Raw genomic sequence first — 10,305 nt, forward strand, 5'->3', positions numbered from 1 at the left:
CCCCACACCCCGGCAAGACAGTTTCTCTGTGTAGACTTGGCTGTCCTGGAACTTGCTCACAGGCCAGGCCAGCCTTGAACTCAGAGATCCACCTGCCTCTGCCTCCTGAGTGCTGGGATTAACGGCATGTGCAACATCCTATCTCTGACACATTTCCTTAATTGATGATTGATATGGACCTAGCTCACTGTGGGTGGTGCCAGCCCTGGGAAGGTGGTCATGGTCATGGTTGTATAAGAAAGCAAGCTGAGCAAGCCATGGGGAACATCCAGTAAGCAGCACTCCTCTGTGGCTTCTGAGTTCTTGTCCTTATTTTCCTTCATGATGGATTGAAAGGAGCAAGATGCAATACCTCCTTCCCTCCCACATTGCTTTTGGTTATGGTATTTACCAAGGCAATGAAAAAGCAAACCAGAGCCGGGCGGTGGTGGTGCACGCCTTTAGTCCCAGCACTTGGGAGGCAGAGGCAGACGGATTTCTGAGTTCGAGGCTAGCCTGATCTCCAGAGTGAATTCCAGGACATCCCAGGCTATACAGAGAAACCCTGTCTCGAAAAACAAACAAACAAACAAACAAAAAAAAAACAAAAAAGAAAAGAAAAAGCAAGCCAGGACAGGCTTCACAGTGAATTCTGGGCCAGGGTTACCGTAGTAAGCCCTGCGTAAAAAAAAAAAAGAATCAAAACTAAAGCTGGAAATCAGGGGTGAGCAAGAAGGCTCAGAGGGAAAAGGTGCTTGCCTCCAAGTCTGGCAATCTCCAGAACCCACAAGGTGGAAGGAGAGACCCAACTCCTGAAAGCTATCCTTTGACCAACACTGGTGTGCTCACCCCCACCCCCTATGAATATCTGAACACACTAACAGACGAACGTAAAATGCTGGACAGAGCTCTGTGGGAAAACGTGAGAGATTCTAATTCTATGCCTAGGGCCTAAATCACCCAAATCACCCAAAGCCCAGCTTCCACTCTTGTGTCCACACCTCCCACAATTCTCCCTTCATAAAGACTCAGGAGCCTCCCATCCACTTCAAAATGGAGACATTTGTGTTACATCTTCAAATTAACTACCTTCAAATTCTTAACCCTTTCACGGTTTTATTGTTTTTACTTCCGGGAGGGGAGATTTGAGACAATCTTTTCTCTGTACACTAGGCTGGCCTGGAATTTGCTGTGTTGCTCACACTGGATGTGAACCATGCTGGTGTTACAGCCGTAATGTTCCCCCCCACCAAACTTTTAGAAGTCATATTACCATAGTCTCAAAGAAACTGGTCTGCTCTTTGGAATTTATATTGAGAATTCTAGTCTAATTTAACCTTTGGTTGTTTTTTTTTTTCTGATTGGCCTGGAACTTGGTAGACAAGCCTAGCCTCAAAGTCATGGAGAACCATCTGTCTCTGCCTCCCAAGTGCTGGGATTAAAGGTGAGGGCCACCACACCTGGCAATAATTTAAGTATTTCCTCAAACTGAGTTATGTAACGAAAAGGCCTCAAGATTAAACCAGAGAGAAGGTCACCCAGGTGGTGGTGGCACACACCTGTGTCCTAGTAGGCAGACTTCAGTTGGAGGCCAGCATAGTCCACAAAATGAGTTCCAGGACTACACAGTGGAACCTTGCCTTCCCCTCCACCCCCAATACACACACACACACACACACACACACACACACACACACACACACACACACGCACTCACACACCCACATGCACACACACACAAAAAACAAGAATTTGATACTGCAAGTTTATAAAAACAAGCAAATAATAAACCCAGCTCAACTGCCATTTTCTATTTCTGCAGCTGCCTGTAGCCACTGACTGTAGTTTGTTAGACAATGCCTGCCTTGCAGTAGAAGTTACAGAAGAGACAGCAGTTACGTGACAGGGCCAGGTTTCCCACCAGGCCTCGGATCCACTTGAGTTTCACATGGACTCTCTGTTGGGAAGCTGCTTTACAGGCCTTCTCCTCCCAGCCCCTACCAGGCTGGTAAGCCATGGCACTGTGAGAACTCCAGGATGGCCCCTGCCAGGCCTATCCAGCGTGGCTTGATTCTAAGCAGTGTCATAGCGACCCTGACATCACGGTTTTTGCCACTTGAAAGTCATTCTAGAGTCATCTATGGGAAAAGCCACTGCTCACTGAGCATTGGGGAGGCCATGGAGGGAAGTCCTTTTAAAGCCGCAATGTCAGACACCCGCATGACACTAGCAGTAAAGAACAAAGGGCCAGGAATGGATTCAAACAGTTCAAATATTAGAGACCCCATCAACTTGCTGAATTTTCTGGAAAATAAGACATAGGCTTGGGTGTGTAGCCCCGTTAGTGTGTAGCTTGCCTGTCTGTCATACACAGAGCCTCAAATTCCATGCTCAGCATGGAATAAGCCATCATCCTGGTACCTGTTAGAGCCAGCCTGGTTATCCAATGGAGACCCTGCCTCAAAAAGTAAAATACAAAACTAAACTTCTAAAACAAATCCTGAAAACTCCTATCTCTAGGGTAGAACAAGAGAGCTGGTTGGCATTCCTTATCTTCTTTGGCGGTTACATAAAGTTCATGGAGCTGCCCCCACATGATGGGGTCATCTCAGCTGGACTGGCTGGTCAGCTCCCAGCATCTACTGGGCTCTGCTTCCCAAGTGCTAGGATTCAGGCATGCATTACCTTGCCTGGTTTTCACATGGGTACTGGAGATCCAATACAAGCACTTCACCCACTGAGCCATCTCCCAGCCCCAAAAGGGTGCTTGAGGGTTTTTGCTGGGGAAAGGATAACATCTGTCTTTACAAAAACCAGAAAATATATTCCAACATATTTAGATTCTAACATGACTAGATCAAGCAACTGAAACCCCCCCACCCCCCGCCAAAGCTGGTGAGCCTGGACTCTCTGACAGCTGCGTCTTGGTAAGGGACAGGTAGAATGACAACTACCATGAAGCCTGTCCTCTTCTCCTTCGTCACCAGACTTCTGAGGAACACAGGATCTGGGCAACATCCAAACACACCCACCTGGCAAGAGAGAAATAAACCCTTCCAGGGAATTACCAGGCTCCTGGCCACAGGCAAAAGTGTCAGAAGGTGGAGGGTATTGTTTATTCAGGAAGTTTGAACACAGTACTGTGGCAATTGTGACAAAGAGCCACAGTCGGAGGGACAGTGACATCTTCAGAAAGAAAGAAAAAGAGATTCAGCTCATACCTAGACCCAGACATTCATGCAAACTTATACTACATACATATCCCCTGGGCTGTCATGCACAATCTAGAGTCTACACAAATGGATCCTGGGAGACACATCACAGGTCTATAAACTGTATGGCTGGCTGCTAGATCCGGAAGGCGAGCTGAGTCAAAAAACTATCAAGCCACTTAATCTGAGGAAATTGGGGGAGAGAGAGACGTCTGTGTAGAGTCAAAGACTGTCAGTGGGAAGCAGAGTGTGACCATGTACCCCTGAAATTTCAGCATTGGGTGGGGGGTTGGGACAGGAGGGTAGCCAGCTTAGGCTATGTAGGGAAACCTGTTCAAGAAACAAAGCAAAAATAACAACAGAGAATTCAATGAGAAAAGCTGACATCATGCCTCCACGTGGCCTGCAGTGGACAGCAGATTTTAGGTCACCTTCAAAGCAAAACGACTTAAAATATTCAGTGTCTGGACACCAATGCTTGTGGTCTGATCTGTGGCTCCCAAATTAGGATCCTCACATTCCAGGGGAGCGCGGCCATGGTACTTTCAGGAAAAAAATCAGCAACAACAAAACCAATGCTTCATGGTCAGGAAAGATAAATCTTGGAAATAAGCAAGTAATGCAGGTAGCAATTCAACTTAGCAGTAACACCAAAAACCCCACATTGGGGCGTGGGGATGGCTCAGTCAGTAAAGTGTCTCAAGTGCTAGCATGAGACCAGAGTTTGCATTCTCAGAACTATAAACAAATAAACAAAAAAAACCCACTAATAACCACAGCCACCAAGGGCAGAGGCAGGTACCTGTAACCTCAGGGCGGAGCAGGGCAGAGGTAGGCGGATTCAGGGGCTTGTTGGAAGGCAGCTGAGCCAAAGCAGCAAGCTCTGGCTTCAGAGAAAATAAAAACCCACCAGGATCAAAGCAGGAGCAGAGATTAAAGCACTCTAATGGGGACTGGAGAAATGGCTCAGTGGTTAGGAGACGTTTTCTCTCCAGTGGGGGAGTGGGAAATCTTCATTCCTCTTGGGGGGGGGGGGGTCCTATGCCACCTGTAACTCCAGCTCCAAGGGATCTGACATCCTCTTCTGGTCTCTGCAGGCACTGCACACACAGACACACAGACACACACACACACACCATACAAACATACATTCAGGCAAATGCCCACACACAAAGAAAAATAAAGATATTTTGGTGCCACGCAGTGGTGGCTCACGCCTTTTATCCCAGCACTTGGGAGGTAGATAGAGGCAGGCAGATTTCTGAGTTCGAGGCCAGCCTGGTCTACAGGGTGAGTTCCAATACAGCCAAGGCTACTCAGAGAAACCCTGTCTGGGGGGGGGGTTGGGGGGGGGAGATATTTTGGCAAAACAAGAAAAAAAGCAACAATTTCCTTAATGATAAAAAAGACATTAAAATCAGTCTTTGACTTCCTCTCTCCTCCTTTGCCCTCCCCTTCCTTTCTTTTTGTTTTCAGACAAGATCTCCTGTAGCCCTAGCTGGCCTTGAACCTCTGTCCTCCTGACTCCTGCTTGGCTTGTAAAGCCTCTGCCTTTACAATCTAAGTGGAAAAAAACACTGAAGCACACTTCACAATCAAGAAGATAAAGAAAGTCACAAACTACTGCTCTGGGTATAAGGAGGTCAAAGAGTGTGGAAGAAGATAAGAAAAATAAATACAAAGTATAAAGATAGAGGAAGCAGAAGACTTCTGCTGATGAAAGCCAAAACAGGGTCACAGCGGGAGGCTCCAGGCTCCAGTAGTGATAAGCAGCCTACATTCTAGACATCCGAGAAGTAAGGTCTCAGAAACAATGTTGATGGGTGCTGGGACTCCTACCCAGGCTCCTTGGGAGAGTAGTTCCTGCTCTCAACCACTGAGCCATCTCTCCAGTCCAGAATTTTTCAAGAGTCTCATATATCCTAGAATGGATTCAGGCCCACTGCACAGCCAAAGACGACCTCCCTCACCTGACCCTCCTGCTTCCACTCCCAAGTGCTGGGATCTCAGGCTTGAAAGCACCACTGTCAACTAGGTAATACATTTAAAGTCTAAAGAAGGGCTGTCTATGGTCAAACTCGATTCCTAGGCCCCACGGGGTGGAACCCCTTAATAAAGTTACTCTGCCAAGGCCACACAAGTGCTACCAGTCACAAAGACACTCACAAATAAAAAAATTATTGCAACTTCAAAAAAATTAAGCAACACTTTAAATTCCCAGTTACTAGAAATTTATGGTAAGTATGGCCACTTAAAAAAAATGAATGTCTTTTGGTAAAGTAAAAATCTACCCTCATCATGTCAAGAACATGCATTTTAGTATGCTAAGTAATTAGACACACAGACATACAGACACACAGACACACACACAGACACACACACACACCCTTCCAACTGGGACACTGCCCGACTTGAGACATTTCGAACTCATCTGGCAGAACCAAGTGGTGCCGTGAAAAGCAGAACTTTTTCAGAGAAAAGCTCAGACTGTGGTGCCCAAATGGCCCTGGGCGTCACGAATGAATGCCACTATTTAATGGCATAATTGTGTTTACATTATCTTGATGACTTTCATAAAAAGAAAATGGGGCTTCTAGGGAAAACCCACAGACACTGGCCCAGGGAAGACAAGTGAGCACTTTATGTTAAGCTATTCAGAGAGGAAAGCTCTCGAAGACTTCCAAATGCCCCTCCTCACCCCAGCCTCCTAGGCATTAGCCTGAATGAACCCATGACACAGCTGGTCGGAGGGTTCAGCCTTTCTGATGACGTTGAACTGCTGGACTCTCCCTCACGGGCTGAGATGGCTACTTCAGCTGCCTAGACATGGAACTCGGTCTCCAACAAGCCACTACAGAAAAGTGTGGCCTCCTGCACCACGCCTGTTGTGACGTGTCCAGGTCTCCCCATTATACTCATTGGTGACTAAGCACATCACCTCAACCCTGGTCCCAGGGTGATGACATAAAATGAAACCCTTCCTTCTGTCAGGTACCTTCTTGTGGTTATGACTGAAAGAGGAAGCCGAGGCCAGGCCTCTCAGCGGCTGTGCTGGAAGCACGCTCCAGGGAAGTGAGACCAGGACCCCTCACCTTTTCCACATCCGCCTTGGTCACGTTGATGTCAGCATCCATTTTCTCGAAGTACTGCTGTGCCCGGTCAGCCTCCTTACAATCCCGCTCAAACCTCCTCTTACTCTGCAGATAGAGCATAGCCAAGCTGCCCGTCACCCATCCTCCCTGCAACCTCTAGAGAGACCCCCATGGCAATTCTCCCAGGAACCCACCCCTCAGGCTTCATCCTTTCCAGAAGTGACTTAAGCACTTGTCTACATTGGAGTGACCCCTATCTGTCTCTGCACAGGAGTTACCTGCCTCTACCAGAACACTTTTCAGTGAGTACGTGGACCTGCTGCATGCACATGAAGAGATCAGAGGTCAACACCGGGTGTCTTCCTCAATCACTCTCTACACCATTTTAAATAGATGATAGATAGATAGATAGATTGCTTTTAATTTTGATTGCATGTGGTTACATGTGCACCGGAGTGCAGTGTAGGTATCTACAGAACCAGTGGTGCTGGATTCCCCAGGAACTGGAATTACAGGTGCTTGTGAGATACTCAACATGGGGCACACCAGGTCCTATGCAAGAGTATCAGGTGCTTGTGCTTGCTGAGCTGTTATCTCTGCAGCCCGCCCACCTTGCTCTCTGAGATACAGTCTGTCACTAAGCCTGGAGCTTGCTGATATGCTAGGCTACCTGGCTGGACAGTGAGCCCCTGAGATCCTCCTGTCTCTGTGTCCCCAGTGCTGGCATTATAGACGTGTGCCGCTGCGCCCAGCTTTTTAAGAGTTGCCGGGGATCCAAACTCAGGTCCTCATGGTCCCACAGCACATGCTCTACCCACTGAGCCATCACTTCAGCCCTCCTCAAGCATTTCTAGCTCAGCACTTTGCCATAATAGTTCTCGGAACAAATTTAATGAAATACAAACGAGGAAAACCTAGAGAGAAAGAAATCTCCTAAGTTGTCTCTGCCTGATTTTTTTCCTTATAGAGCCATTCAAGCCAGATTCAGATGGAAATGAGCTGGCCTGGGGGAGACACTGGTTTAGCTGGCTTCCAGCTACCCACTTACCGACTCCAGTTGCTTCCAGCATGTCTCTATGTGCTGCTGAGCCTTCCGTCCATCATGGAAATTCTGTGAAGCAGAAAACAGAGCAGGGGTCAGCATCTACCCTCCTCATACTAATGCTGGAGGAAAAACCTTCTATCAACTTAAGTAGCTTTAAAGATTTGTATTTTATATGTGTGTTTTCCATGTGTGTGTGCGTGTGCGTGTGTATACCATGTTTATGCAGTGCCTATAGTGTCAAGAAGAGGGCATCAGATCCCTTGGGGCTAAAGCTGCAGATGATTGTGAGCTACCAGGTGGATGCTGGGAACTAAATTCAGGTCCTCTGCAAGAACAGCAAAGGCTTTTAACCGATGGGCCATCTCTCCAGTCCCACAAGTAGCCTTTAGGTGTCATCTGGGCTGGAGACGCACTTCAGTGAAAATGTGTATGCCTAATAAGTGGGAGATAGTAAAAAATAAATAAACAAATATTGAACTTCTAGTCTGTGTGGTCCAAAGAAAGGGAGGAGTTCATGCCGATATGGTTGATACAGGAGGATTTCCAGAAGTTCAAGCCAGACCCTAGGCCCCAAGTGAGGCCCCCATCTCAAACAACAACCAAAGTTTAAATGATAAACAAGCTAAGAGGAAATGAAAATAAGACTGTCCGAGGAGTTCCTTCTCAAGTTTCAGACACAGCAATATTGAATGTGAAATTGTGTGTCTCTTGCAAAAACAACAGACATGCCTCACTGAGACAGCCCTCCCACCAGGAGACAACATGTCAAACACCTTTAATCTCAGCACTAGGCAGGCAGAGGCAGTAGGATGCTTGAGGCCTGCCAAGGCTGCACGGTTAGACCCCATCGTAAAAGAAAAGCATACAGCAATCGCTGGGGTCATCTTTTTTTTTTTTTTTAAAGATTTATTTTATTTATATGTATGAGTACACTGTAGCTGCACAGATGGCCGTGAGCCATCATGTGTGTGACTGCTGGGAATCTAACTCAGGACCTCTGCCGGCCCCACTTGCTCCGGCGTATGTGGCTGTCCTCAGAGGCACCAGAAGAGGGCATCAGATCTCATTACGGGTGGTTGTGAGCCACCATGTGGTTGCTGGGATCCGAACTCAGGACCTTTGGAAGAGCAGTCAGTGCTCTTATCCGCTGAGCCATCTCGCCAGCCCCCTGGGGTCATCTTTTGAGCACTGGTGAATTAACATGTTATAGTTCACCTCCTATAAATGAAAAATTGTACTTCTTAGCTGTTCCCCTTAGCCTTTCCTGACTTTATTTCTTCCTGTTCACATGAAAGGATGCTTTGAAGGTTCATCTTGGTGTAGCATGTATCTGCCCACTAATTCTTTTCTCTGGCTGAATAATATTCCACCGAGAAGATGGACCACATTTACGTAGCTGCTCACTGGTTGGTGGATATTTGCTTTGTTCCTAGTTCAGGGAGAATTGCAAATGCTGATGGTACAAACAGTACAGTGGGATTTCTGTGAATAAAAATTGCACCTTAGAACCTTTACAATGTTGAATTCTTACTGTGTTTGGGTGAGCATATGATATGTGTGGTGGGGTGGTGGATATCACAGCTTATGTGGAGGCCAGAGCATAACTTGCTGAAGTTGGTTCTCTATTTCCAATGTGTGGGCCATCTTACTAGCTCTAGAATCTTTTAAAACAGAAAGGCCTCACAGCAGGCAGGCCTCTCGGCAGACATATGCCTAGTGTTAAGTTCCAAGGACCCCAGAAAGCTAGGTCAAGGCAAACTGCTAGGAAAGGGGCTGGGCTTAGAGAGGGGATCTGATGGCTCAGGGTCTGACTGTGGTGAGGCTCAGGGTCTGACTGAACAGGGTCTGTGGTGAGTCTGAATCTGGATGGTGTGAAGACTCCAGAATGGAGGCTGTTGCCTGGTGATGCTACAGGTGGGAGGGCTCTAAGCACCCGAATGCCAGCCCCACCAGCAGCCACCATAGATGTCCTCTGATTAGCCAAGCCACTGAACACGTCAGAATCAGACATGAGTTAACAGAAGTCCCCTGTCTTTGAGTTAGCTCAGTGGATAAAAGTGCTTGACGCCAAGAAGGATACCCAGAGATCCATCTGGGGTCCCACAGGGTGAGAGGAGAGAACCAGCTTCCCAAAGCTGTCCTTTGACCTCCAACCATGTGCTTCCCCTGTGCACAGGTGTCCTGGGTCCTGACCGGAAAAAATCTTAGCAGAGTCCCTCAAGGCAGAAGGAGAAATCAAATCCGCAGAGCTGTCCTCTGACCTCCAACTGAACTCCGTGACACACATGCCCAATAAATAAAGTCTCTTTTTAAAGTCTAGAATGACCCTGCATTTGGCCTGAGTTTCAGAGGGAGGAAAAAAGGGGGGCTATGGTGTGAGGGGGTAAATAAATCTTTCGTTTTAAGGCTAGTATTTCTAGAAGATTCCAGAGTCCTGTCCAATGTGGCCTGGGGTCTGAGAGCTGAGAAGGGTTAGCATGAAACATCCACCAGAAAAGCTTCCTCCTTAGGTGGGTAGTTAAAGCCAGGAGAGACCACCAAGATCGAAAGCGCTAGGAAAACAAACAAACAATAACAACAAACGCGATACAGCTACACAAAGGAAATGGCGCCTCTCACCCAGCATCTTAAAACTACCACTTCCCTTTAACATACTTCCAACAGACATTAATGGGATCAGTAGACCTTGTCTGCCTGGCCAAAGGCCGCAGGTCCTGTGCGGGGTGCGGGGTGCGTGCGTGTGAAGGGCTCTGCCCTCTGGGTCTCATTAGATTTGCTGCCTGAAGCTGCCCAGTCAGGGAGGCTTCCAGTTTGGCTGAGTCCCTTGACCAAGGACACAGCAAACTCTGAGCCCCTCAGGGGTTCACCCTTGACTTTTTTGACGACAAGGGGCAGGAGCAGTTGATAGCTTTGGCTCCCGGCGGCGCGTCCACAGACACCAGATACAAGCAGCTCTGTGTTTTTGGAAGTTTAATTG

General features: G+C 47.6%; 1 protein-coding gene across 9 annotated transcripts in view; it reads right to left on the reverse strand.

The window, feature by feature from the left end:
* Fnbp1 (formin binding protein 1) overlaps positions 1-10,305 on the reverse strand; it is a 119,014-nt gene that overhangs the window by 51,600 nt on the left and 57,109 nt on the right. For all 9 annotated transcript variants that reach the window (XM_031369730.1, XM_031369739.1, XM_031369738.1 and 6 more), the window contains exons 5-6: positions 7,332-7,394; positions 6,284-6,388 (exon numbers count right to left, since the gene is read on the reverse strand). In XM_031369730.1, coding sequence (XP_031225590.1) covers positions 6,284-6,388; positions 7,332-7,394 — 168 coding nt within the window. The remainder of the gene's footprint in view (positions 1-6,283; positions 6,389-7,331; positions 7,395-10,305) is intronic.

The sequence above is a fragment of the Mastomys coucha genome, unplaced genomic scaffold, assembly GCF_008632895.1.
Source record: "Mastomys coucha isolate ucsf_1 unplaced genomic scaffold, UCSF_Mcou_1 pScaffold15, whole genome shotgun sequence".
In the NCBI taxonomy this organism is placed as follows: Eukaryota; Metazoa; Chordata; class Mammalia; order Rodentia; family Muridae; genus Mastomys; species Mastomys coucha.